The sequence below is a fragment of the Drosophila mojavensis genome, unplaced genomic scaffold (genome assembly GCF_018153725.1).
Source record: "Drosophila mojavensis isolate 15081-1352.22 unplaced genomic scaffold, ASM1815372v1 contig_231, whole genome shotgun sequence".
Classification (NCBI taxonomy): Eukaryota; Metazoa; Arthropoda; class Insecta; order Diptera; family Drosophilidae; genus Drosophila; species Drosophila mojavensis.
In genome coordinates, this window is record NW_025318772.1 from 5,962,308 (window position 1) to 5,986,136 (window position 23,829).

Consider the following 23,829-nt stretch of genomic DNA (forward strand, 5'->3'; position numbering starts at 1 on the left):
TCTAAGCAAGAAAGAGATAATAATGTTCATACATTTACTTATTTAAACATATATTTATGTATGTATATATTTAAGTACAATGATCTACTTCGACATATATATAATTAGAGCGTGCCTAAGTTAGCCCCTAATCTGTTCTATACTCTACTACAACTAAATAGTTGAAAATTCTAAACACCCAACCTTTTTTGTCTTCCTTTGTATTGTTTTTCCTTAAGTTTTTCGTTCTCAATTTGAATTTTGCAAATTTGATTTAGTTCACATGTTGTGCAATAAACTCTTCGGTTGATCCAATAAAGCGTAATGCAAATATATAGTGCATATAGCTGTATATACATATGTATATATATATGTATATGTATATAGTATATGCATATGTATGTCAAAGTATATATATAACCCAGCCATTATCTATAAATTGGTTTCGTAAAAACTTTTATAGCTCTCCGTTTTGTCACGTTGACTTCGCACCGACGGCGCCGCTGCATTATTGCCGCCCGTTGTTGAGTTTGTTGTATTTGAATTATAGGAGGACGATTTGGACATGGCGCTGGTTGTATTGCGCGCTGAGATCTGCAATAAATAAAACGAAATCAAATATAAACGAAATCAATACAAACAGTCAATAACTCTTGAATATTATTATCAGCTAACAAAATGAAAGTCTATTTAGATTAAGTTTTCACTTGGCTATCCAGCAATCAGAGACTCTGACTTCTTGAAAAGTAATCAAAAGACATGTTCAAAGTCATATTTTTGATTTAGCACCTGATTTTAATCAAGCACATGCTATCGACATGCACCCAATACATACATACAAACATACATACAGTATATACATAAATATAATTCTCGGCTGGAGTTTTTTTTTTTTTTTTTTTCCTTTTTGACAACTGGCGGCAACAGAACAGCCAAGCGTGCACAGCCACTTACCTATATGCTATATATGTGTGTAGGTATGTATGCTCATAGGTGCTTTTCCCCAAATGGAGAAACCAAAACAGAAAAAAGGTTTGCCTTTGTTTTTGCAATCTCTATTGTTAGTTGCTGATAAGGTTTTTGCGCTGTTAAAGCGCAATGAAGAAAATTTTGCAATATCTGATATAGGTACAAACAATATTGTTTGAGTGCTTTCGTTGGTAAAACCTTGGCCATAATTCATGCTTTACTATTATCATTATTGGCACACACACATACATACATATATCTACACCCGTGCGAGATATGTATATAATCCAGAGGCTTTTTCATATTTCGCATGTTATAAACCAAGGGGACGTCACGAGAAATCAAGAAACTGCTAAAAACTAATTTAAGTGTATATAAAATCAAATACTATGAGCTGAAATACTAAATGAAGGTCTAAAGATTCTTTAAATATAGCTTATACGCCATGTTGCTCTACTTCTTGAAATCAGTTTCATTATAAAATAGCAAACTTTCAGAAATAGTTTGTTTGATTACTTATCAAGGCAGAAATGCTCTTGGAATCCACTTTTAGATTCTAATTTATTTAGTAAAGTAAAGTAATTCGTTGATCAAATTTTAAATAAACATGAAAGCTAGAATTTTTTAATATTACTCATGCATCATGTGGTCTAAGCCGAAGTAAATTATGACTTAGAGATATGTATTTTAAATACTCTTATATCAAAAAGACTATTGAAAACTTATCTCGTTAGTTTAATTTATAGCTAGCTTATAAAATTCAAGCAAACACCGCTCGACACTTTGCTAAGCACTTAAACATGTCCAAGCTGGACTAGGTTAAACAGGTGTAATAAAGCACCTAGCGATATTTGTTATACTTTTTTGTTGTTGTTTATTTTCTGCTTTTCATAAAATGAACCAAGTTCAATGCACAGACGACAATGACGCAGCAAGCACGTTTGCCGCTGACAATCAATCGATCGACCGATCGTTCGCTGACTGCATTTGTTGCGTAAGTAAAACAAAAAAGGCAGGTGGAACACCCTCAGGTTGAGGCTTTACCCCTCTTCAACCACTGACCGACCGGCTGGCCGGTTCACTTGCCAAATTTAACCAGAGACGCGTGCCGATGACAGAAACAAATTTTGTTTTCATTTATACTTGTTTCTTCTTCTTATGGCAGCTCTGTAATGTATCTGGTTTCGCATCCATACATGTGTATGCATGTATATAAATATATCTTCCTTTTTTTGTAACGAAATTTGAATATATATCATATGACATTTTGTTGAATTCGCTGGCCTTACTCATCTTACAGCGGCGCCAAAAGAAACAAGTAAGACGGCTCCAGTCGAGACTGCTCGACTAGGAGATACCCTGAACCCTCTAAGCTGATATTCTAATCATTCTGGACTTCTTTTATTCATACATACATACACATGCACTTATAAGCACGCGCTCTGCAAACTGCGCAGTAAGCAGCGGCTGCGCTTGGGCTGCGCTGCAATGTGGGCAATATTATGAGAATTTATTTGTTGAATAATTTCTTTTGTAGACGTATGATCTTAATGAAACTTTCAGAGTGCAATTATTTGATGAATTTGTGTGTACATTCCAAAGCACAAGTCTCTAGTACTTGAAATGCGTTTTTTACAAATTGGGGGCGAATGGGGCGTGGTATCCAAAATCTGTAAATTACAAAATCTTTGTATCCATTAACTTTATATACAACGCAAATTTGAAGTCTCCAGTTCTAAAAGTGTTCAAATTAGGCTGAAAAAACAAAGTCGATTTTTCGATTATTCTCGATAAAAAAGTTATCGGATGAGTTATCGAAAAAATAAAGCAAACTCGTACTGCCTATGGTATACACGAGTATGCATGCCAAATTTCAGCTCTCTAGCTCTTATATCTTCTGAGATCCTTTTGCTCATACGGACGGACGGACGGACGGACGGACGGACGGACGGAGGGACGGACGGACGGACGGACGGACAGACGGACAGGGCTATATCGACTCAGCTCGTCGTCCTGATCAAGAATATATATACTTTATGGGGTCTGCGATGATTCCTTCTGCCTGTTACATACTTTTCACAAAACCATTATACCCTGATTTCCCATTTTCAATGGGTTCAGGGTATAATAATAATAATAAAATCGTCAACTGGCGGCACAACAATGGACGCCCATTAAACCTGAATGCGTCACGCACACGGAACGCAAGTGTGGAGCCTGCGCCGGGCACTTTGTTCCTGCAGGCAGCTGTTGGCTCTTGGCTCTTGGGCTACGTTGAAAGTTCAGGCTCAACAAGTTCTTTCATTTGTCTTGGGCACGAGCGCATTATGCAACAAGTAAGAAGGCTCCAGTCGAGACTGCTCGACTAGGAGATAACCTGAACCCTCCAAGCTGATATTCTAATCGTTCTGGACTTCTTTTATGCACACATACATAAACATGCACTTATAAGCACGCGCTCTGCAAACTGCGCAGTAAGCAGCGGCTGCGCTTGGGCTGCGCTGCAATGTGGGCAATATTATGAGAATTTATTTGTTGAATAATTTCTTTTGTAGACGTATGATCTTAATGAAACTTTCAGAGTGCAATTATTTGATGAATTTGTGTGTACATTCCAAAGCACAAGTCTCTAGTACTTGAAATGCGTTTTTTACAAATTGGGGGCGAATGGGGCGTGGTATCCAAAATCTGTAAATTACAAAATCTTTGTATCCATTAACTTTATATACAACGCAAATTTGAAGTCTCCAGTTCTAAAAGTGTTCAAATTAGGCTGAAAAAACAAAGTCGATTTTTCGATTATTCTCGATAAAAAAGTTATCGGATGAGTTATCGAAAAAATAAAGCAAACTCGTACTGCCTATGGTATACACGAGTATGCATGCCAAATTTCAGCTCTCTAGCTCTTATATCTTCTGAGATCCTTTTGCTCATACGGACGGACGGACGGACGGACGGACGGACGGAGGGACGGACGGACGGACGGACGGACAGACGGACAGCGCTATATCGACTCAGCTCGTCGTCCTGATCAAGAATATATATACTTTATGGGGTCTGCGATGATTCCTTCTGCCTGTTACATACTTTTCACAAAACCATTATACCCTGATTTCCCATTTTTAATGGGCTCAGGGTATAAAAATAAAGTTTCCAGAAAGGTGTGTTTGTCGGTCGCTATACATATGTGTACATATATATATATGTATATGTATGTATATTGATCTTACTTTATTTGACTTGCACCCGACTGAGTTCTGTTCTTGTTGTTTACTTTCTTTGAATTTTATTCTCGTTTTTTATCACCTGCAAGAATATAATGTATTTTTAACTGCGTTTTACATCAACCGTTCTTTCGTTCTTTTATTAATTTATATTTTATACAGCCCTTTTATGGAGGCATAAAGCACAATTACAAAAGATGTTTTGCTAGGCTCTAAGGAAGCACACTCCCAAAGATCTGCGACGTAGATATACATCATATATCAAATGGAGAATTGCAGTGAAGGCCAAGAAATTGATAGCAGAAAAAGTACCGTCAATAATCTTATCTGGCCTATAGAAGCCAAACTTGAAGCAAGAGCGATTTGCACTAGTTCTGGCATATCTAAAAGTGACTTCATTTTCTGCCCTATTAGTATAAAGACTAAAAGGCGCCTTCTGTTTGTTTGTATATGATTTATAATTTTAAGCTTGGCAACCTTTTCAATTATTTTTTTGTGCTTGTGCTGATCATAAACAAGTTTAAAGTTTTTTGCCACTTTTCCACTGAACAACACGCCGTCTCCTAATTGCTTTAATTACGAATGAGTAATGTTAAGTAAATATATGCATATATATATATAATTATATATATCTCTACTTTTGGCATCGAGAATGCACTTATATTATACAGTTCGAGAAATGGTAAACATTTGTCATCAGCACTTTTTATACGTTTTGTAGTGATAGGATGAATATATAAATATGTATATCATATATCTCATTACATATATTTATTTATATGTAGATAGGATAGTCCACAGTGTTCATAAATAACGTCATAGAGCTGATTGCATACACAGTCTTATCATAATAAACCAACTTCCGTTTTTTATTAATGAGCATTTCCGTTTTTTATGTCATTTGTTGTTGTTGTTGCTGTTGCTGTTGCTGTTTCTTCGATTCACATGAAAAACACAGCAAAAACTTGTAAACTGATATTTGGACTTTTAAGGCAAAGAGAAAAAAGCCCCAAAACCCGTTGCTAACATACGTACGTATGTATGTACATATATTATATTCACATATAAATCACGTAAACACTTATCATATCAATATAATATATCGTTATATTCTATTTTTGGAGTGTCTGCTGATAAGTAATACAAATACAAATACAAATTCAAGTACATATACACATACAAATAGAAATGAAAATGGAAATTGAATTGAAAATGAAAATGAAAATTAGGTTATGGGCAGGTGCAACACACTCACCTTATCATTTTCCTTGCCATCAAAGAGCTTGCCATCGACCACATCCCGTTTCTTGTTCTTCGATCTGAAGCGACCCGAACGGGATATTGTGAAATTGCGCCATTGATGTGAATATTGATCGCCACAGCGTTTCTCCTCCTCATTCAAAATGCTATCCAGATAGTGGATGGGCTCGTGGGCAGCAGTCATTGTGTTGCTCATCTTTGAAGGTGATCTGGGACGATAATGGGATCTGCTTGGCTCAGGATCGGCTATAGGATGGCAGTGCTTATCGTGTGTGGCCCGTTGCAGTTGTGACAACAACTCAATTCGCTTTCAAAACATTTCGTTTGTTTTATTTGATGTCGAGGAACCACCGAACAACAATGCCGACACTCGTATATACTACGTGCTATATAGTATGTGTACAATCGTATATTCTACATACAAATGTTTTTCATTTTTAGTCAATATTTATTGTATTTTTTGTTGGCCTGCATTTAATTATTTTATTTCTTTGCTTGTTATCAAAGCGAGGCGTCGCTGGCGATGCGTATTGGTAGCCGGTGCCCGTCTGACTGCGGAGTTGCCGACACAGCGCTGTTATTAACCGTAGTCGCTGTCGTCGCACACAAATGACAACGGCGACAGCAACAACAACGGCTCAGCTGCAGCAACAACAATACAGAGTCGACAAGCAACACGACTGACTTCCAAGCTTCAGCGATTCGTTACGTTATGTGTACGCCCGCCTTTGGCCCCCAACGGACGTTCGTTCAGTCACAAAGAACAAACGCAACCCGTTGGAGTTGTAGTTGCTGCTGCTGCTGTTGCTGTGCTTATTGCTGTTGTTGTTGTTGCTGTTGCTGTCGTTGTCGTTGTTGTCGCTGTTGTTGTTGGTGTGACGACAGCGAAAGAAAGCAGTAAGAAATCTTTCAACTGCTGTGAACGCAAGACCGTGTGATTGCTCCTGAAAAGCCAAACAGGTGGGCTACACATACACACTCGCACACGCGCACACACACACACACAGCTGCAAACACCTTGGCAGAGGCATATATAAATCATCCGTGTCTGTGTGTGCGAATATTACCTGTGTATTGGCTGTGCTTCACTTGATTGTGAACAGTTGCAGCTAGGCAGACTAGCCTAATGCCCTACAAGGTGAACATTTGAACACTCAAGATCTTAACGTAACACTCCAATATAATACATATATTGCAATATTATCCATTGCGTATATATTTAGTTGTCATATTAACCATCTCAATTGCCGTAGATTGCAGCGCAGTGCAAAAGTCGGCATGGCCCGTTAGAAGTTCAGTGTTTGCTATACATATGTATTTTCTATATGTACACACAGATATCATCTAGCAGCAGCAACAGCAGCAGAGGCAGCAGCAACAGCTCGTGTGTTGTCGATGATAAGCGCAAATAGACAAAACAAACACTCGAGTCGCTAACAATTATAAATGATTAGATCGCTTTTTGGAGCATTCACTTTGTCCGGGTCTTTAACTGTAACTTTTGTGTGTACAGACATTCATACATGTATGTACATATATACATATATGATAGATGCGATGATGTTGCGGCTTCTCTTGTGCAGCACCTTAAAGCCATGCTTGACAGTTCGCTACACACACATATATAACTATATACATATATATGTAGATATGTATACCTACATACATATAGACAATTGTTACAGAGCGGGTTCATTATCTTGATGATTCAGGGCGAGTGGCTTAAAGGCAAAGTGCTTTAAAATAAAGAAATTATTCACACTTTCTTGCTGCGACGGCTGCAGTGCGAAGCTTATCTAATCTGGTCAAGTTGAAATAGCCTCTACATTTTTCTCAATTTGGGTCTTAGCTCTGAAGTACAGACATTGGCATCATTATAAACCCACCCACAGCCAAGGGTTTCGGTTTTATTTACATAGGCAATTTTGTAGTATTTGTTGTTTACAAAATGTTAACATTAATTCAATTGTGTGGAAGCATATAGCGTAATATAGGTGTAATATATATATATATATATCTAAACATATATAAGTATTTAATAGCTAAATGGACTGTGCAATTTCATTTCTCATCTGTTTTATTATCAACATAAAATTTGATCAACCGAAATTCGGCTGAGTTATTCGTAGATTCCTGAAATGGTTAATCTCGCAAGATTTAACAATGAATTTGGCTTACATGCACGCATGTGCATACATCTGTTTGTTTTCTTTTTCCATTTTTCCATTTTTGTTTATCAGTGTTTTTTTTTTTTTGCCTTGAGAGTCCAAGCTGTTAACAAAATGAAAAATTAAAACTGAACTAGTTGAACAATAAGTAGTTATCCAATATATTAGCAATTGATCAATCAATTGGGGGTCCATTCATATTTAAACAACGCTGTCAACGCTGTTGGGCTCATGATCTCGTTCTCGACCAGCGCGATCTCGAGATGCTGCCGCAGCACCAATCAAACGAGGCATCCCCGCTGCTGGCTGTTGCTGCGGTGGCTGTTGTTGCTGTTGCAGGACATGACGAGCTCCACCGATTCCAGCGGCGCCTGCATTGTTATTGTTGCGATGCATAAAGTTTCGTATATTCTCTTCCGTATAGTCGACAATACGACGTTTCTTGCGACGCGCATATTGCTTCTGTTTTAAGTAAATTTTCAGCATGCCCTTTACCGTGATGAAGGTTAGACCCCCAAGCAGTGTGCGATGCAACGTGTTCTCAACTGAATCGAATAATATGCGACCTACAATGCACGATATTGTAGGCAACAGCAGCGCTCCGCAAAATATTCGCGTTGCGGAAACTGGATCAGAAAGTGCGGGCGTAGCTGGATTAGAAGAAGTGGGCAGCTCCTCCTCCTGTTGATTGCTACAAGGTTCAATTCCATTAAAATAACCTTTGAGCTTTGGAAAATATGAAGTACTCACAGGTTCGGATATATAAAATTCACAAAGGGAAACTTGCGCATGACGGTGCCGCGATTCCGTATCAAACGTAGTAGGGCATCTTCCCAACGGATTAATCGGCCCAGTACCAGACCAACTGGTATTGCGGGCAGACCAATGAGTAGTATGAGCGGATCGCCAGCTTCCATTATAGACATGCCATTTTCATGACCAACGATCTGCATGAATCAATATTGTCGTGATAATAAAAGTTTTTATTATTAATAGACTCACCTGGAGGAACGTTACAGCTCCATAAGTCACTGCTGTCCAATATAGCGAGCCGACAAAGAAACCGGCTGCTAGAAACGGACTCAATCGCTTGACCAGAGTGTCCATGGCTTCCAAGGCTCCACCCAGCTTACCCATTTGGGGGAACACAATAATGTACTCGGTTTGGCATTGCGGGCAGGATACAGAGCGCAGCGAACTGCCCTTTTGTGTCTTTTCATCAATCCAGCGATACAGGCAGCTCTGGTGAACCCATTTTGTCGTGCCGCGACACTGGCAGGGCTGCACCCACGCAGCCAGTCGATTATCTTCATCCGTCGCAAAGCAAATCCAACAACAACGTTCCGTATCGACGTTCAAGATTTCTCGAGCTGTTGCTGCAGCTGCTGCTGCTGCTGCGGCTGCCGCTGACGCAGTTCCCACCGTATACCGTTCGGTATTATCCAGTTCGGTGATTGTTGACTTTGATGTGCTTGGCACTGGTTCCATTGTGACTGTTGTGTGATCGACTGTTAAAAGTTCATTGCCGGCCTCTGTTTCGGTAGCAGCGTCGGCAGTGGGCGCTGCTGCTTTATCATCCATATCGCTGAAAGTTTTTCGACATTTATAGAAATGTGTATTTGTTTTCTTTCGAAATTTGGCAGGTAGATATGATTTAACTCACATAGTAAATTTAAAAAACTCACTCCTTCAGAGTCTGTTTTCCTTACAAACCAAGTATTAGACTTAATTTTCAACTTTTCTTACTAACTCTTTCTGAAACTAAAATATATGTGAACTAGAGATGAAACCGTGCTAATATTTGTTTACTTTATTCATACTCACGTGTACTAAAAATCACTTTGTTAGTTTTAATATCAGAGCAATGATCAATTATATATATATTTTTAAATATATTATGACATTTTATGAAAATACAATCTATACATAGACTATATATTTTAGCGTTCCCAAAAATTGTTAGAATAAAGCAACAAGTACCTTTTTCTGGTATTGCAATTTACAACAATCAGACTAAAAATACTGAACATTGCAATAGAGATGGGTAACAATCGATAAATACATCATCGATTTCGTGAAATTTGGCCACTAAGGCCATTTTGAGTAACTCGTGCTCTACCATTTGGCAACTCATACGCCTTCAATAATTTTGAATGTATAAACATTATATGCTTATTAATGCAGTTTCCAGCAAAATTTTAATTAGCAAATATATAATAACATTACAAAGAAAGCCCGGGTGTATATATATTAATTTATCAATTAATCCCATTGGCTTCACCGGACTACCAATCCGGCGACGGCATCTGCTGCTAGTCCAGTTCGCTGTTAGCGTTTTGTCGTCGCGTTGGTCTGCTCTGCACATCATCATCATCATCAAACCCTTGCATCAGCTGATTGAAGATATCGCCAAACATGCCACCAAGTCCAGAGGGTCCAGCATGCACCTGCTCTGGTTGCTCATCAAAATACGTCACTCCAATTTTCGTCAGATATTTCGTGAAGGATATGTCGCGCTTTAAAGAAGGCTCATACAGTTTACGCAAGGCGCGAAAGCCAACCACGCTCTTCGTGTCGATGAGCCGGAAGAGAAAGTAAAGAAAATTGACCAGTGGCTCATTGTAGGGAAACTCATGCCTCAATAGCTTTGGATGGTAACGTGTATACTCGGTGAACGTATCTTCAGCCGTTTTGCGATCCTTCAATGAAAGCTGCTGCAGCACAGCCTGCACCAAAAACAAATCCACCTCTCTGTGAAAGCCCTTGCTCTGACTTATTTCAATCAACACACGTCCACAGAGACTGCCGTCCTGACAGAGTAAATAATGATGACGCGCCGATTCAATGTTGCCCTCTGTCCAGAACACATGTGCTATTAGTTTGTGCAGCACCGGATGTCCGAACTGACCATGCACAGAGGTGCTCCATTTGACAACGCGGTGCTAAATATATTAAAATGTACATAAGAAAAATTGAAAATGGTTTAATTGTGTAGTATTGACATACAATCAGAGTCTCGCGTTCTACTGTAGTTGCGCTTAAGCCGCGTATTAATCCACCGAGTCGGGGCACCCATTCGAAATTGTCCGCGTCCTCTGGTTGTGGGCCACGCTTCTCCAGCGTATCTACCAGCAATAAACACAAGTCCGCAGCACTACTCTCCTGCTCCTTCTCGATTAGTTTCTGTGCACCGTCATATAACAAATCTAAGCAGTCCTGGTAACGTTTCTGGGCCGTATAGCGAAAATATAACGTTCGATACATCATATGGGCTTCATAGAACTCTCCCTCCGCCAACGAATGAGACAGCTTTGCAAGAACGCGACTGACACCCCGCTGATTGGCATTCGAGTTACTGCTGCTACTGGCGCTGCCAACAGGTCTTTCGGCTTCGGCCGTTGTCATATTAACGGTTAATTAAGAGTTCAGTACTGTTTTAAAATATATGTGTTTTTGTTGACGGAGGATGATTCTAAATTTTCTTCAATAATATAAGATTATTTATGGATGGATACTTTATCGTCACAAACGATTAATATCGATAGCTCGGAAAAAGTGTGCTGCCACACCAACGAATATTTTCCCGTTCGCCCAAACGAAAAAATCGGAGTTGCTGAAATTGCAGCAACAAAAACCACAACAAAACAATTGCAAAAATTCAACCCAATGGAAAGCGATGGAGCGGCAAAAAATACAAATGATGTTGCAGCGTGCGGTGAGAAGCCCGACACCCATACTTTTCCATCGAATAAATGGGTGAAACTAAATGTGGGTGGAAAAATTTATACAACAACAATTGATACGCTCGTCGGTCGAGAACCTGACTCTATGCTCGCGAGAATGTTTCTACAGGATGGTGGTATGATGCCCAGCGAGAAGGACGAGCAGGGCGCGTACTTGATCGATCGGAGTGCTCGGTATTTTGAGCCAATTATAAACTATTTACGCCATGGTGAATTCGTCTGCGATAAACACATCAGCTTAAAGGGCGTTCTTGAGGAGGCGCGTTTCTTCGGTATCTACTCGCTCGTCACATACCTGGAGGAAAAGCTAGAACAGGAAGAACCACTCGACGATAGACCACTGACACGTATCGATGTGATAAAAGCCATTATACAGACATCAGCTATTACGGAGCTGCGCTTTCAGGGTGTCAACCTAGCAGGAGCTGATTTACGCAAACTAGATTTTCGGAATATTAATTTTAAGGTAAGGTAGCTCTACTATGTATAAATAACTATAATTTAGTAAAGTATACGCTCTTTGATTATTAGTATGCCAACATGTCGCGTTGCAATTTATCACATACAAATCTGAACTACTGCTGCCTGGAGCGTGCGGATCTTCAGTATGCAAACCTGGAATGCGCTCAATTGGTTTCAGTGCGGGGTCTTTGTGCCAACATGGTAAGAATCGTTCACTCGTGCTTTTAGTCGTGTCCAAGAATACACATATTTAATTTTCACCTCTTATTGATCTTAGGAGGGCGCCAATTTACGTGGCTGTAATTTTGAGGATCCTACGGGTGTGCGAACCAACTTGGAGGGCGTTAATTTAAAAGGCGCTTGTTTAGAGAGCAGTAATATGGCTGGTGTTAATTTACGCGTAGCAAACCTCAAAAATGCAAATATGAAAAATTGTAATTTACGTGGCGCTTTGCTGGCTGGCGCCGACCTGGAACGCTGCAATTTGTCAGGTAGCGATTTACAGGAGGCCAATTTACGTGGTGCTAACTTAAAGGACGCTGAGCTGACGCTGATGGTTACGCCTCTACATATGTCGCAGGCCATACGTTGATCTGAACGTGCCTTTAAAAGCTTAAGGAACATCACCATGTGCAATTATTATCAATATATATTCGGTCCTAGTATGTGATGCTTGGTCTTAGTTTAGTTTTTTGTACATACTTTATTTTGACACTATATACATATACTAAATAAAACAGTATTAAATACAAGATTAAGTAGCTTTACATCAATATCCAATGTTTTATATTTGCCGCATTTTGTTTGAATTCTCTTTCCTTATCGCACTTAAGTATTCAATTTGCATCTATCGATATGTAAATTCATGAAAGGTGGCAGCACCACACAATAAAAAAATATCAAAATTATAAAATTATCATTTACGCAGGCATTTTTTTAACAACTATAATTAAATTACAGAGAGTTTAAATGAAATAATATCAATAATAATACTGTAATATCAGCCACCCATAGCAATTAGAACAGTGCGAACTAACTAGTTCATCTGTTCCGCTGATTCAGTAACTCTTTTTTTGTACTCCCAACTCAACACTAGAAGTCCGATTGGAAGATTTGTTCTGATTTGCAGAAGAATTATGCTGAAAACGTGTCACTTAATTGTGGCATTGGCTGCCATAAGCCTATTAATTGCAACGCAAACTGTCGACGCCGACAAAAGGCAGAGCAAAAAATACAGTAAAGAGGCAAACAGCCCGCATTTCAAGCAGGTCATCGACGAAAAGTATGAGCCGGAAATTCGGAATCTTCAGCGACCTTTTCGTATAGCCAAACTAAATTTGATCTGGTCAAAGGCGCAAAGCGTAAGTCATAAGTAGTGTATTCTGTTTCAAAAATATTTAAATTCCCCTTATTTTTGTCAGCGCTTGACTGAAACTAAAATAAAGTCTTTGTACATGGAGCTAAAAATCCACGATAAAGAGGAGATCGCGTGGAAACAGCTAAACTCGCAGCACAAAGACAAAGATGGACTAAAAGAGAATGAGCTACGTCAAAAGCTAATTGGAATAATGAGCACCTACGATTTGCTGGAACATTTTGAGGACACACAGGATGTGGAAAAAACAAAGCCCTTTAAGGTATGTTTGAAGTCTTACAGCAACAGGTTGTAATAGGAATTCCGCTTTGTAGAAATTCCACGATCCCGAGGAAAGACATAAAAATAAAAGTCTTTTCAAGGACAAGAAACTAAATCGTCTGTGGGAGAAAGCAGAAATTTCAGGATTTACAGCTGAAGAGATGAAATCCCTCAAGCAAGAGTTTGATCATCACCAGGACAAAGTGGATATGTATTATAGTTTGCTAGAGAACATTGGCACCTTGGATATGAACAACCATGAAAGTAAGTTTAAGTAAAGTTTAAAAGCAATCAAGTTGCTAACTTGTTTGTGTTAAAGATGCTATAAACACCGAAGATCTGGATACATACAATCTCATTTCCAATGATCCTAATGAAAATGAGATTAAGACGCATGAACAAAACGTGAAAAAGTTTGAAAGTGATATGAACACTCTGCGTGGACATCATGTTGGCATAAAAGATCACTATGATCGACTTGAGCGTTTGGTATCTACTGGCCCTCACAGCCAAGAGTTTATCGAGCCCAAGGTGCAGGGCTTGTGGCGTGTGGCACAGGCCAGCAATTTCACTGACAAGGAACTAATGTCCCTGAAAACAGAGCTGCATCATTTTGAGAGTCGTCTCCTAAAGCTGCGCCATCTACATGCCGAGCATGCTCTGCACAAGGAGAAGTACAAGGTACAAAACCACATTTCTAATTATATATAATTATAAGACTTGCTTCTTTTATCAGGATGAAAAGCACAGGGACAAGAGCAATCGGTTTGAAGATATAGAGGAGCAGCTAAAGAAACAAACGCGCAAAGTCGAAAAACTTCAGGAAAATATTGAAAATACTATTTTCAAGCATACTGAACTTTAAGTAATTCTTCGATAATGATGATCGTGCCAAATGAGCAAATTATTTGTAGACAAATATTTGTAATTTTCAAAGCAATTGCTTAGCTTAGAATTAGATTACTAACCTTTTTGTACCAAAACTATTGCAGCTGAAGTCGCACCTATTGTATAAAGAAATGAATTAAAAATCTCATGAAGTGGAAATTTTTCTCTGTGTATCTCTGGTGTTGCCACACTTAAGGCATTTGGTGTTGCCTGCGTGTGCATTTTTCGGGTGAATGGCAAATGGAAAAATCGTAAATAACATTGCAACTGCAGCAGCTCTAGCGAAAACTATGTGAAAAATCAGTTGTAATTGTTTTAATTGTAAAAGTGCAATGCATTTAGTGACGTCCCATGGGGCAATAAAATCGTGTTCTTGTTATCTCTAAGCATACATAGCACATATGTATATATATAGATGTAGGCATGGTTGAGTCTAAAAAATTTGGCAATTTGGAGGCCTACACATATCTCCTTGTGACGCTAAATTTAACGCTAGCACTAGTTGTAATGTTTTTCAATTGTCTCTGCTGCAAAAAAAGGATACCAAAGTGAGTAAATTGGACCAGAAGTTGTGACTTCCACCCAGTTGCCAACACACTCGGACAGCGCTGCACTGCACGGGTGAAAGTTGCGTCCCAGTTCCAGTTGGATGCACGCGCGCCAAAAACATGAATGTACTAATTATATCCAATGTATATGCATTTCCACAGAAATGATATGCTCGGCCTGGAGGGCATGGTGAAGCTGAAGAACCCCGATGAAATAATTGTGGTCAGTAGCAACAATGCAAATTCAATTGCGATTGCGGCAGCAACAAGCAACAGCCTGGTAAACAATAGTGAGTCACAAGCAGAGCTAAATGCCTCAACAGTCTCGAATGCTGACTCAGAAAAGAGGTGGGTGCTCAGCTGGTGTTTTTCTGCCGTTCCTATACAAATGACATTCAATTGCATTAATTGTGTCTATTCCATTCCAATGGCAGATCTAGCACAGCGGCGCATCGCAGCTTGCCCGACATACCCGTGGCGGAGAGCAACGACAATGGCTCGGAATTGTATGAAACGGTTGCCGACAAGCAGCTGGCCAATGCGCATAATCAAAGTCGTACGTATACATCTCCCCTTTGCAAATGTGTACTGATCCCATATTATATTGCTTCGAGCAGCACAGCCCAGTTTGAAAAAGCAAACGAGCGTGTCCCAGCACAGCTCCATTAGCCAGGCGGATGATGTGAGCTCGCCGTATTCGCGTGTTAAGGGTTTGCCGCATGATTACGCCAAAGTGCGTGCCACCGAGCATCCATATGCCCAACTCAATGCACCGTCCACCTCCAGCTCAGCTGTAGCATCAACAACAGCAAAAACTTCCAGCAGCAAAGCTGCCTGTTCACAGCATGGAACCGACTCACTGCAGCGTGGCTCACAGCTCAACGGCGACTCAACACAGCACCTGAACGATGAGTCGACGTCCCAGGTAGAAATACCGGCAGCATCAGCTATTGCGGGCATGATTTCGGCCAGTCAGGATCTTCCTTATATGACGCCGCCAATTGCAAATCAACATTTTAGCGGCGATTCACAAGACTCTTCCAGTGAGTACACTCACATCGACTTTTTATGGACGTAGCTTATTATTTTGTGTTTTTATTATTCGCAGAGGGCTACACGAGCATAAGTGTGCGCGAGCCGTTGGCCAATATTCTGGCCCAGCAGCCGCCAACTAAGCAAACGGCTAGGAAAACAACGCTGACGCGCGACGTTAATGACTCGCACTATGCAACTGTCTCCGACGATTCAGGTTGGTCATAAAGTGGATTATTTTTGAATAGCTGTGATCCAATCCCGATATATTTGTAGATGAAACCTATGCGGCTATTGAGGATCCCAATAGCCGTCATATTCCAAACGCCACCGATATTTATACAAGCGGCTCAGAGACCTATGCACAAATACAGCCGATGCAGGCTAATCCCATCGTAGTGGCCGTTGAGATCAACAGCAGCAGTAGCTTGGTGGCAACGAGTGCTGCGGTATCTAACAGCGGGCCGTTGAATCACAGTTCTGGCTCTGGGTCGGCACACCGAGTCAGCAGCAACAGCATGGATCATGCAGTGCCCGTTCCTCCGCATATGGACAGTCTGCGCGCACAAATGCATTCACGGCAAGCATCTTCCTCGTCCTCTGTGTGCAATTTGGGCTCGCCCAAGCCAGAGAAAAGACAGGCGAATTCACCGTTGCCACCGACGCCGAAGGCAAGTCTGAGTCAGTCGCAGGGCTTACATCATCTCCACTCAGCAGCTAGCAGTAGCAATCTTACATCCGGGCGCAGCTCTGTTATCTCTGTAATAGAAGCCGGAGGCGAGGGCAACAGCGATGCGAATGATCTGATCAATACATCTCCACAGCGCAAACACAGCAAGAGTCTAAGTCCATCCAAAGATGCTGAGGGCAATAAAAACATCGAGGGCATGTACGCCAAGGTAGGAACTAGACTGGTAGAGACAGTCAGCAATATTATAACGATTCGACTCTTGTTTTGCAGGTCATGAAAAAGCACAAGTTCTCCTCCCATCAGCCCGAGATGCTTGGGGTGAGTCCCTTGGATAGTGCGGCCGCGGCGCTTCTAATGGACTCACAAGCTCCAGGCGCTGACAAGAGTCGCTTACGTAGCAATAGTTATACGGCTAAGGATCACGGGTACGAGACGATACCCGCGGATGGCCAGAAGCAAGCGCAAAACCAGCTTCCACACGAGAATCGCAAGTCGGACTGCTATGCGGCTAGCATGCTGCAAAAGGAGCGCCAACAGGAAGCAGGTAATAGACTGCAGCCACTCGCGATCATCAATGTTTCCCAAATACTCTGTCTAACTACCTAATATGCCCAATTTGTCTCCTCTCTTATCTCTTTCCTTGTATCTGGTTTATTTGTTATTTCTTATTCCTTAACCCATGCCACAATTCAGTTGTTTTGCCAAAATGAGAAATTTGCGCGTTTCGACACTTTCGTCAGTTCTTGTTTGGAACTGGCTGTGGTTAGTATGATTAGAATAGAATAGGATTACGCTTCTTAGGCATACAGCTTGAGGTCTTCTATACTTTCGCCAAGGCATATATCATGCGGTTTACTAACATTCCTTCCTTCCTTGTATCGGTTGTAGCTGGGAGTCAGACGCATCCCAACAATAGCAGTAGCATCAGCGTTCAGGTTAAACCTAGTTCGCCCAGCACCAGCACAAAGCACTACGAGACTATAAATTGCCCACCATGTCCGAAACCAAACAGCAACGATCCGGGCTACGAGCAGCTCCAGACGGCGCCCAACGATGATGATGCAAAGAAGTCGGACTATGATCCCAACTATGAGGTGCTGAAGAGTCGCGCCCACTCTGATGACGGCTATGCCAAAGTGCTGGAAAAGAAGCCGCCGCCCGACGATGTTGTGGATAGCAGTGGTGTCTACAGCACCATACCTGGCGCCGATGCGAATCACAACTATGCCAGCATCTTGGAGACCAAGGCGCATCTGGTTGCGGTCCCAAATGAGCCGGATCACTATGCACGCATTGCGGAGACCGTGGCGCTCGCGTCGCCCCTCACGCCCAATTCATCGTCCATGGCGAACAGCTTGTCCATGATCACCGTGACCACCAGCACCAGCATGAGCTCACAGCAGACGGTCAGCTCCTCGCAGTATGAATCGCTGACAGGCACGGGCAGCGAGACAGATCCCAACTATGAGTCGGTTTGCTATCTAAATGCCACAACAACAACAACAACCACAGCGACGGCATCGACAACAACCAACAACAGCAGCAACAACAGCAACAGCAGCAGCAGCAACATGGATCACGGCTATGAGCGCCTCGAGTCGGACAACAATACGCAGGCGAACAGCCCGCTGAGTACGCCCAGTGAGCAGCAGCTGGTGGTGGATGATTACTTTCAGGTGTAGCTATAACAACAGTGGGGCTGCAAGCCGTAGTGAGCTGGATCTCGTTGAACTATATTCACAAAGCACACACACTTACATACAGACACAGACACAGATACAAAGAGACGCACACACACCCTAGCATTTTGTTTTGCTTAGCAATAGTTTTTATTTTTCTTAACGCACATATCACATTGGATGCACAGCAGCAAAGATGGAGACAAAGAATAAATCTTGGATAAGCGTGTGTTGCATGCATTTTATGCAGCTCCATATCGGCTCGCACTTTAGACCTAGTCTAGCACTAAGTTATATAAATAGCATGAACTTTATGTACAAAGTATTTGTATGTTAAGCTCGATAATACGTGCTCTTATATCTACGTATATACATATTTGAATATACATACACATATATTTATGTATATGTACGGCTACTACTATATAATACAAATACCAGTGCGTCCTATTTTATTAAAATTGAATGCAAGAACAAAGGCGAGGCGATTTCAATTGATTAGAGCCACGTAGATAAAGCAGAAAGAGATATTGAATAAAGCAAAGATACACAAAGTGGGCAAATCGAGGGAAGATAGCTATATTATAGATTGTATATTTTTTATATGTTGGCATTTTATTTGCTGCTTTTTTACTTTATTGATATCGCCTGGGCATACGGCCGCATATGTATGTGCAGCCCATTAAATATGATTATATATACAAACATAATGTAATACTGGCAGGCAGGCCACGACAATGTTAAGAGTAAAATAAACCCACACAAAAACAATTGCAAGTATTCAAGCCACAAACATAATTAAGCTAAAAGTTGAATAAATTATTGATTACTGTCAGCTCAAATGTTTTAATCTTTACAAATGGCAACCTGAAAATGTTAAAAAACAACCCTGAATGGGTTCAACTCCATCATGGCCAATGGAAACAATTTGTGTATAGGATATTGATATATTGTAGTTTGTATTTATTATATAATCGCATTTGCGTTTTACAGTAGCACAAGGAACACACTCAAGACTACACGTGCAACAAGACTGTGTGTACATAGATTCATATAACATATTACGAGCATCAATTGCAATTGCAACCACATCGAGCACAATAGTTCAGCATATATATATATATGTGTGTGTGTGTGTATGTGTATGTGTATGTGTATGTGTATATACCTCTGTCAGTATTTGAGAGATTATTTGATTTAGCTAAATGCCGGATGCAGTCAGTTGGGGCCGGCAGCACCGGAATCCACTGCCGTCACCATATCAGTGCGCGCCGCGTCCGAATGCTTCATGGTGTTGGCAATGCGAGATCGCACCAGCCACACGTAGTAGATGAACGCGCACAGTACAAACTGAAGGAATATGTATTGATAATCAATGATCAAGTTACACCTATGAAATCTTAACGATGAAACGCGCCCGACAAGCGCCGAAACAGCCGCTTCCACGTTTCATTCATTCATGCCGTCGGCTGGCTGTGCCATTGCCGCTGCGTCCAAGTCGACGCCAGCAGCCGCTGGCAGCTGTTGCTGCAGCGGCATCATAAGCATTGCCTGTGGCGGCGCTGGCAATGGTTGCTGCTGCGCCTGAGCCAGGAATGAGGACGGCGGCAGCGGCGGCGGTTGGCTGGCGATTGTCTGCTGCTGCTGCTGCTGCTGCTGCTGCTGCTGGCTCTGATCTCGATTCAGCAGCGCAATGTTACTAGCCTTCATGCGGGCTATAGAGGTGGCCAGGCCGCCTCCCATAGCCGATAGGCACGGTGACATACAAGGTGTTGAGCATGATGAATTGCTGATTTCACACTGGTCAAGTAGGCGGAGAAGCTCGTTTGTGTCGGGTCCGCCTGAAGTTTTCTGCTGCGGCTCATCCTTTGAATGCAGCGCCAGTGCTGTAGTTAGGTCCCACATTTGTATCGCGCCATTGCAATGGCCGGTGAGTATAAAGCGTGATCCCATTCGTGAGGACACCTCACACTCGTGCACACAGAATGCCGAAATGGTCGAACCATCCACCGAGCGTATGACACAGACCCGCTCTCCATTCGAGGCCTGACGCACATACAGCTGATTCGTCTCGGGCACCACCTTTTGCACGAATATCATGTCATCGTAGTCGCCGTACGGGCCGAAATCATTGCCCGCCGCATAGCTATAGTTGCTATCGATGGCCTCCAGTGAGACAATTTTGAAGGAAGCCTCCGGCGTGGAGCCCGGCTGAGTGGAGAGCATGCCACGGAAGCGCGTGAGGCTCCAGGTGCGTACATGATGGTATTCGCTGCACACCGAAACTAAATAACGCTCGGACAGCATGACCTATGGGAAGATCGAATGATTAACACTGAGATTCCCTTGAACATATTCAATCAAGTCTTGCCTTTGTTATGGGGCTCTGATGCACAAAGAATGTCTCGAATAGATGTGGACCATGCCCGGCCGTTTCGGGATGCTGGACAATGATGCGCACTGCGCCCGATTTGGTGCCGTAGGCGATCTCTATCCAGTTGCCGCTGAAATTCGACGTCTTTGGCGTTAGATAAACGGATATGGCTGTGATGGGGTCCATGTTGACATCCTTATACAGTTCGGTAACCAGCAAATCGTTGTCCTTCATCCGCAACGGAAACTTTTGCATGTCTTCAGAAGAGATCATTTGTTAAGAGAGGCGTCTCTCTTCGGCTTCAACTACTCACCTATATAGTAAATGGAGCCGTTGTTGCAGCCGAGCAACAAGAAGGAGCCTGCTGAGTCAAAGGACAGCACTGGCACCAGATCTTGTATCTGCCAGTGCTGCGTCATGGCATGCCAGACGCCAATTTTGCCAGAGGAGGACAATGCCACCAGCTGGCTGCCAATGAAGAACAAGTACTCAACACGCACATTGAGATTGAAAGTGCCAATGTCGGACTTGTGGCCACCCTCTTGTATGCTCCACAAGCGTATCTGGCTGCCATAGGAAATGGCAATCATTTTACTTGGCATCGGCTCGGCCGTAGATGTGTTCACCTTGGAGTTAATGGCGATGCGCTCGATGGCGGCATCGATGTGTGGCGAGGTGAAAACCTGCTGCCAGCCATTGGAGTCCTTGACCCGATAACAGGTGACGAAATGCGCATAGGCCACCGCAATCCAGTTCTGATGTGCCTTGATGATTTGCACGCGCAGCGGGGGCGTCCAATTCGAGCTCTGGGTGGGGCTAAATACTAGGCCCACTTCGTTCCGTATCACCTTGTTCAAGTCAGCCGACGAGTTGCGTGAGTGGCGCATAAAGTCCAGCGAAGCGTTGCGCGAGTGTCCACCCACTGGATTCCACGCGGCTGGCGGAGCAACAGGTGCTGCATTGGAGCTGGAGGCGCTGTTCGACGCGCGTCCACAACGCAAATCCCACGATGAATTGCGTGAATGCGACGACGAGTGGCGCGAAGAGGATGACGAGGTCTCTGGCACACGCACCATGGAACCAGGTCGTGCTGCGCCCGATGAAGTGGGCAGGGGTTCCATGGGACTGCTTGTTGAGGCAGTCTCCACAGTGGCCTGCAACGCATCGTTGGGCGGCATGGCGGGTGCCGCGAGAAATCCATAGAAGAGTACATCTCCGCACGAGGAGTGATTCAAATCCTCGCACAAGGCCAGACGCTTGGTCAGTGGTGTAATCCCATAATACTCCGCCTCATGACGCAGGGCACGAATCTCGCAGTTCTTGATGTCAATGTCTTTGGTCCGCAAGTAATTCAAAATGATGGAGAATAGCGTCGGATCGCGATCAATGAAGATGGCGTTGTGCTCATCTCTCAAGCTCGAGATGCGGCCACTGAGAAGTGCCGTAAAGAAGGTGTCCGGTATCCACGTAAGCGTTTGCCGTGACGTGGAGAAGCTGCAGGTCCATTGAAAGGGGAAGAGATAGTGACACAAAAAGATGATTTGGGGGGGATTTTTCTACGAATTTTTTTTTTTTTTTTTTTTTTTTTTTTTTGCATGCGTCATCAAAGCTAACGTTTATATTGTTTCACTCACCGTTGACCGCCCACATTGAGATTAACCAAATCACTGCTTGCACTGTGCATAAAGTAGGACATGCCAATAACTATTTAACAGCTGACGCCGCGGCGGCAGCAGCGTCCCCAACACAATTCAATAATCTTTTTATGTGGCTTCGATTTGTTGCCGCCGTTCGGGGCCTGCTGACTGCTGACCCGTTGGCGACTGCAACTGCAGTGACAACGACTGTTGCTGTTGGCTTCTGTTGAGCGCTGCGCAGCGGGCAGAACTTATAATTCGTTTAAAATGAGACGACGGCCACTTTATTTTTGGAACTACGTTTTCTTTTATTTGCTTCAGCTGCACCACTATACATAAATTCTATACATACACTTCTTCACCCACATACGCACTTATGTACATATGTGCAAGCGCTTGTAAATGCTTTGGAGTGAGTGTTTTTGTTGACGTTGTTGCTTATCGCTGCGAATGGTACACAACATTGTTGCGGACATCTGGCAACGCCGCGTGGCGCTCACTGCATTTCAAAGAACCCAGCAGGAAATTTGAGCTTGAACTAAGCTGAATTTTGAATGTGAGCATAGTACGGAAACTTGGCGAAAATATAAAATCTCGTTTTTGTATCGATTTGAAGTATAATATTATTAGAAAACATATGATTTTCTACCAAAACACCACAACAGAAACTCCCTAGTTTAAGGTCTATTAAGAGTGCTGTGCAGATTGTGCCACTCCTTCATATTTTAGGGCTGTCACGAAAAAGGCTAATTCAGCAGATTTTTATGGTCTATGTGTATTTTAAGATCGTAGGGAACACGGACAAGCAGCGCATAAACCGCAAGAGGCGTGGCAGACCATCGTTGTGGGTGGCTCGCACATATGGCGGGAACGAACCGACAAATGATAACGACACTCGCGCAAACAACAATAAAGGAAAATCGAGTAAATGAAAGAAATAACGGTGGCAAAATGTGTAACAAGTAACAAAACGCACGCACAAGCACACGCACACGCACACTAGCTGCCTGCTGTACCCCGTCCACCATCTTCCGCCCCTTCTCTTATAGCTCATCGGTTTGTTTGGATAAGAAGCTTCAAGCGCTAACCAAATGCGAACAAATGTTTAGCTGTGCGTGCTTGGATGTGTTTGTGTGCGTGCGTGTGCGTGTGTGTGCACAGCATATTAAAGTGAGCCAATTTTGGCGCGTTTTCTGCTAATACATTTTGCTTATGTGCGGTGAGCTCCGAAGTTGAACGAGTTTTTGCATTAATCATAAATAATATACATGGAGCACCAGATGAACTAAAAACGTGGTGATGAAAGAACATTGCCATATATTCGATATTAATAATAAATATTGCAAGATAAATTTCTTAAATACACTTCTTTTATTGTTGGCTCAATGAGCTAATACACTTGATATCTATTGCACAAGATATAGACAAATAAAATATACCACAATTCAAAGCTTCTTACTATATGTGTAAATTGGTTCTATATTTTCTAAGCTTCAAAATGCTTTAATTACTCTTGCTATTTAATAACTTTCCACAGCT

The 23,829-nt window shown here is 42.2% G+C and overlaps 7 protein-coding genes across 12 annotated transcripts; 3 read left to right on the plus strand and 4 right to left on the minus strand.

The window, feature by feature from the left end:
* Nucleotides 1-33: 33 nt before the first annotated feature.
* On the minus strand, nt 34-6,050 carry LOC6575110. 2 transcript variants are annotated; one of them, XM_044007917.1, is made up of 3 exons: nt 5,428-6,050; nt 4,179-4,254; nt 485-573 (listed from the first exon to the last, which is right to left on the minus strand). In XM_044007917.1, the coding sequence occupies exons 1-2, from the start codon at nt 5,626-5,628 to the stop codon at nt 4,219-4,221; spliced, it is 237 nt and encodes a 78-aa protein (XP_043863852.1). In that variant the 5' UTR covers nt 5,629-6,050; the 3' UTR covers nt 485-573; nt 4,179-4,218. The 2 variants fall into 2 exon arrangements, with proteins under 2 accessions (XP_002001128.1, XP_043863852.1); XM_002001092.4 differs by lacking the exon at nt 4,179-4,254 and having other exon boundaries at nt 34-573; nt 5,428-6,000.
* Nucleotides 6,051-7,303: 1,253 nt separating this feature from the next.
* Nucleotides 7,304-9,380, minus strand: LOC6575111 (E3 ubiquitin-protein ligase MARCHF5). 2 transcript variants are annotated; one of them, XM_015167842.3, is made up of 4 exons: nt 9,264-9,380; nt 8,603-9,185; nt 8,351-8,547; nt 7,304-8,291 (listed from the first exon to the last, which is right to left on the minus strand). In XM_015167842.3, the coding sequence occupies exons 2-4, from the start codon at nt 9,179-9,181 to the stop codon at nt 7,802-7,804; spliced, it is 1,266 nt and encodes a 421-aa protein (XP_015023328.1). In that variant the 5' UTR covers nt 9,182-9,185; nt 9,264-9,380; the 3' UTR covers nt 7,304-7,801. The 2 variants fall into 2 exon arrangements, with proteins under 2 accessions (XP_015023328.1, XP_002001129.1); XM_002001093.4 differs by lacking the exon at nt 9,264-9,380 and having other exon boundaries at nt 8,603-9,256.
* Nucleotides 9,381-9,769: 389 nt separating this feature from the next.
* Nucleotides 9,770-11,005, minus strand: LOC6575112 (Golgi to ER traffic protein 4 homolog). The gene is made up of 2 exons (XM_002001094.4): nt 10,607-11,005; nt 9,770-10,542 (listed from the first exon to the last, which is right to left on the minus strand). The coding sequence occupies exons 1-2, from the start codon at nt 11,003-11,005 to the stop codon at nt 9,913-9,915; spliced, it is 1,029 nt and encodes a 342-aa protein (XP_002001130.1). The 3' UTR covers nt 9,770-9,912.
* A 102-nt stretch (nt 11,006-11,107) lies between these two features.
* Nucleotides 11,108-12,578, plus strand: LOC6575113 (BTB/POZ domain-containing protein KCTD9). The gene is made up of 3 exons (XM_002001095.4): nt 11,108-11,809; nt 11,875-12,006; nt 12,083-12,578. The coding sequence occupies exons 1-3, from the start codon at nt 11,108-11,110 to the stop codon at nt 12,395-12,397; spliced, it is 1,149 nt and encodes a 382-aa protein (XP_002001131.2). The 3' UTR covers nt 12,398-12,578.
* Nucleotides 12,579-12,744: 166 nt separating this feature from the next.
* LOC6575114 (alpha-2-macroglobulin receptor-associated protein) lies at nt 12,745-14,488 on the plus strand. The gene is made up of 5 exons (XM_002001096.4): nt 12,745-13,166; nt 13,227-13,442; nt 13,495-13,705; nt 13,761-14,122; nt 14,178-14,488. Exons 1-5 carry the CDS (start codon nt 12,942-12,944, stop codon nt 14,304-14,306), a joined length of 1,143 nt encoding a protein of 380 aa, XP_002001132.1. The 5' UTR covers nt 12,745-12,941; the 3' UTR covers nt 14,307-14,488.
* A 61-nt stretch (nt 14,489-14,549) lies between these two features.
* On the plus strand, nt 14,550-19,114 carry LOC6575115 (serine-rich adhesin for platelets). Of its 4 annotated transcripts, none has more exons than XR_006356842.1 (9): nt 14,550-14,877; nt 15,040-15,225; nt 15,312-15,433; nt 15,495-15,920; nt 15,986-16,126; nt 16,186-16,808; nt 16,871-17,144; nt 17,294-17,362; nt 17,489-17,577. XR_006356842.1 is itself a non-coding variant. In XM_032733858.2 (8 exons), exons 1-8 carry the CDS (start codon nt 14,753-14,755, stop codon nt 18,280-18,282), a joined length of 2,694 nt encoding a protein of 897 aa, XP_032589749.1. In that variant the 5' UTR covers nt 14,550-14,752; the 3' UTR covers nt 18,283-19,114. The 4 variants fall into 4 exon arrangements, 2 of the variants coding, with proteins under 2 accessions (XP_032589749.1, XP_002001133.1); XR_006356843.1 differs by having other exon boundaries at nt 17,486-17,569; XM_032733858.2 differs by lacking the exon at nt 17,294-17,362 and having other exon boundaries at nt 17,486-19,114.
* A 100-nt stretch (nt 19,115-19,214) lies between these two features.
* LOC6575116 (BTB/POZ domain-containing protein KCTD3) lies at nt 19,215-22,875 on the minus strand. The gene is made up of 4 exons (XM_002001098.4): nt 22,288-22,875; nt 20,967-22,147; nt 20,651-20,910; nt 19,215-20,589 (listed from the first exon to the last, which is right to left on the minus strand). Exons 1-4 carry the CDS (start codon nt 22,347-22,349, stop codon nt 19,729-19,731), a joined length of 2,364 nt encoding a protein of 787 aa, XP_002001134.1. The 5' UTR covers nt 22,350-22,875; the 3' UTR covers nt 19,215-19,728.
* Between the last annotated feature and the right edge of the window lie 954 nt (nt 22,876-23,829).

Coding starts and splice junctions, on each gene's coding strand:
- LOC6575110 (XM_002001092.4), bottom strand. CDS start 5,628: ATGAGCAACACAATGACTGCTGCCCACGAGCCCATCCACTATCTGGAT. Junction 574..5,427: donor ATGGCAAGGAAAATGATAAG/GTGAGTGTGTTG, acceptor TATTTATTGCAG/ATCTCAGCGCGCAATACAAC.
- LOC6575111 (XM_015167842.3), bottom strand. CDS start 9,181: ATGGATGATAAAGCAGCAGCGCCCACTGCCGACGCTGCTACCGAAACA. Junction 8,548..8,602: donor GAGCTGTAACGTTCCTCCAG/GTGAGTCTATTA, acceptor TGATTCATGCAG/ATCGTTGGTCATGAAAATGG. Junction 8,292..8,350: donor AATTTTATATATCCGAACCT/GTGAGTACTTCA, acceptor TGAACCTTGTAG/CAATCAACAGGAGGAGGAGC.
- LOC6575112 (XM_002001094.4), bottom strand. CDS start 11,005: ATGACAACGGCCGAAGCCGAAAGACCTGTTGGCAGCGCCAGTAGCAGC. Junction 10,543..10,606: donor TAGAACGCGAGACTCTGATT/GTATGTCAATAC, acceptor TAATATATTTAG/CACCGCGTTGTCAAATGGAG.
- LOC6575113 (XM_002001095.4), top strand. CDS start 11,108: ATGGATACTTTATCGTCACAAACGATTAATATCGATAGCTCGGAAAAA. Junction 11,810..11,874: donor TTCGGAATATTAATTTTAAG/GTAAGGTAGCTC, acceptor TTTGATTATTAG/TATGCCAACATGTCGCGTTG. Junction 12,007..12,082: donor GGGGTCTTTGTGCCAACATG/GTAAGAATCGTT, acceptor TATTGATCTTAG/GAGGGCGCCAATTTACGTGG.
- LOC6575114 (XM_002001096.4), top strand. CDS start 12,942: ATGCTGAAAACGTGTCACTTAATTGTGGCATTGGCTGCCATAAGCCTA. Junction 13,167..13,226: donor TCTGGTCAAAGGCGCAAAGC/GTAAGTCATAAG, acceptor TATTTTTGTCAG/CGCTTGACTGAAACTAAAAT. Junction 13,443..13,494: donor AAAAAACAAAGCCCTTTAAG/GTATGTTTGAAG, acceptor TCCGCTTTGTAG/AAATTCCACGATCCCGAGGA.
- LOC6575115 (XM_032733858.2), top strand. CDS start 14,753: ATGGTTGAGTCTAAAAAATTTGGCAATTTGGAGGCCTACACATATCTC. Junction 16,127..16,185: donor AACTGTCTCCGACGATTCAG/GTTGGTCATAAA, acceptor ATATATTTGTAG/ATGAAACCTATGCGGCTATT. Junction 16,809..16,870: donor TCGAGGGCATGTACGCCAAG/GTAGGAACTAGA, acceptor CTTGTTTTGCAG/GTCATGAAAAAGCACAAGTT.
- LOC6575116 (XM_002001098.4), bottom strand. CDS start 22,349: ATGTCCTACTTTATGCACAGTGCAAGCAGTGATTTGGTTAATCTCAAT. Junction 20,911..20,966: donor CGGCTCCATTTACTATATAG/GTGAGTAGTTGA, acceptor TCTCTTCTGAAG/ACATGCAAAAGTTTCCGTTG. Junction 20,590..20,650: donor ATCAGAGCCCCATAACAAAG/GCAAGACTTGAT, acceptor ATCTTCCCATAG/GTCATGCTGTCCGAGCGTTA.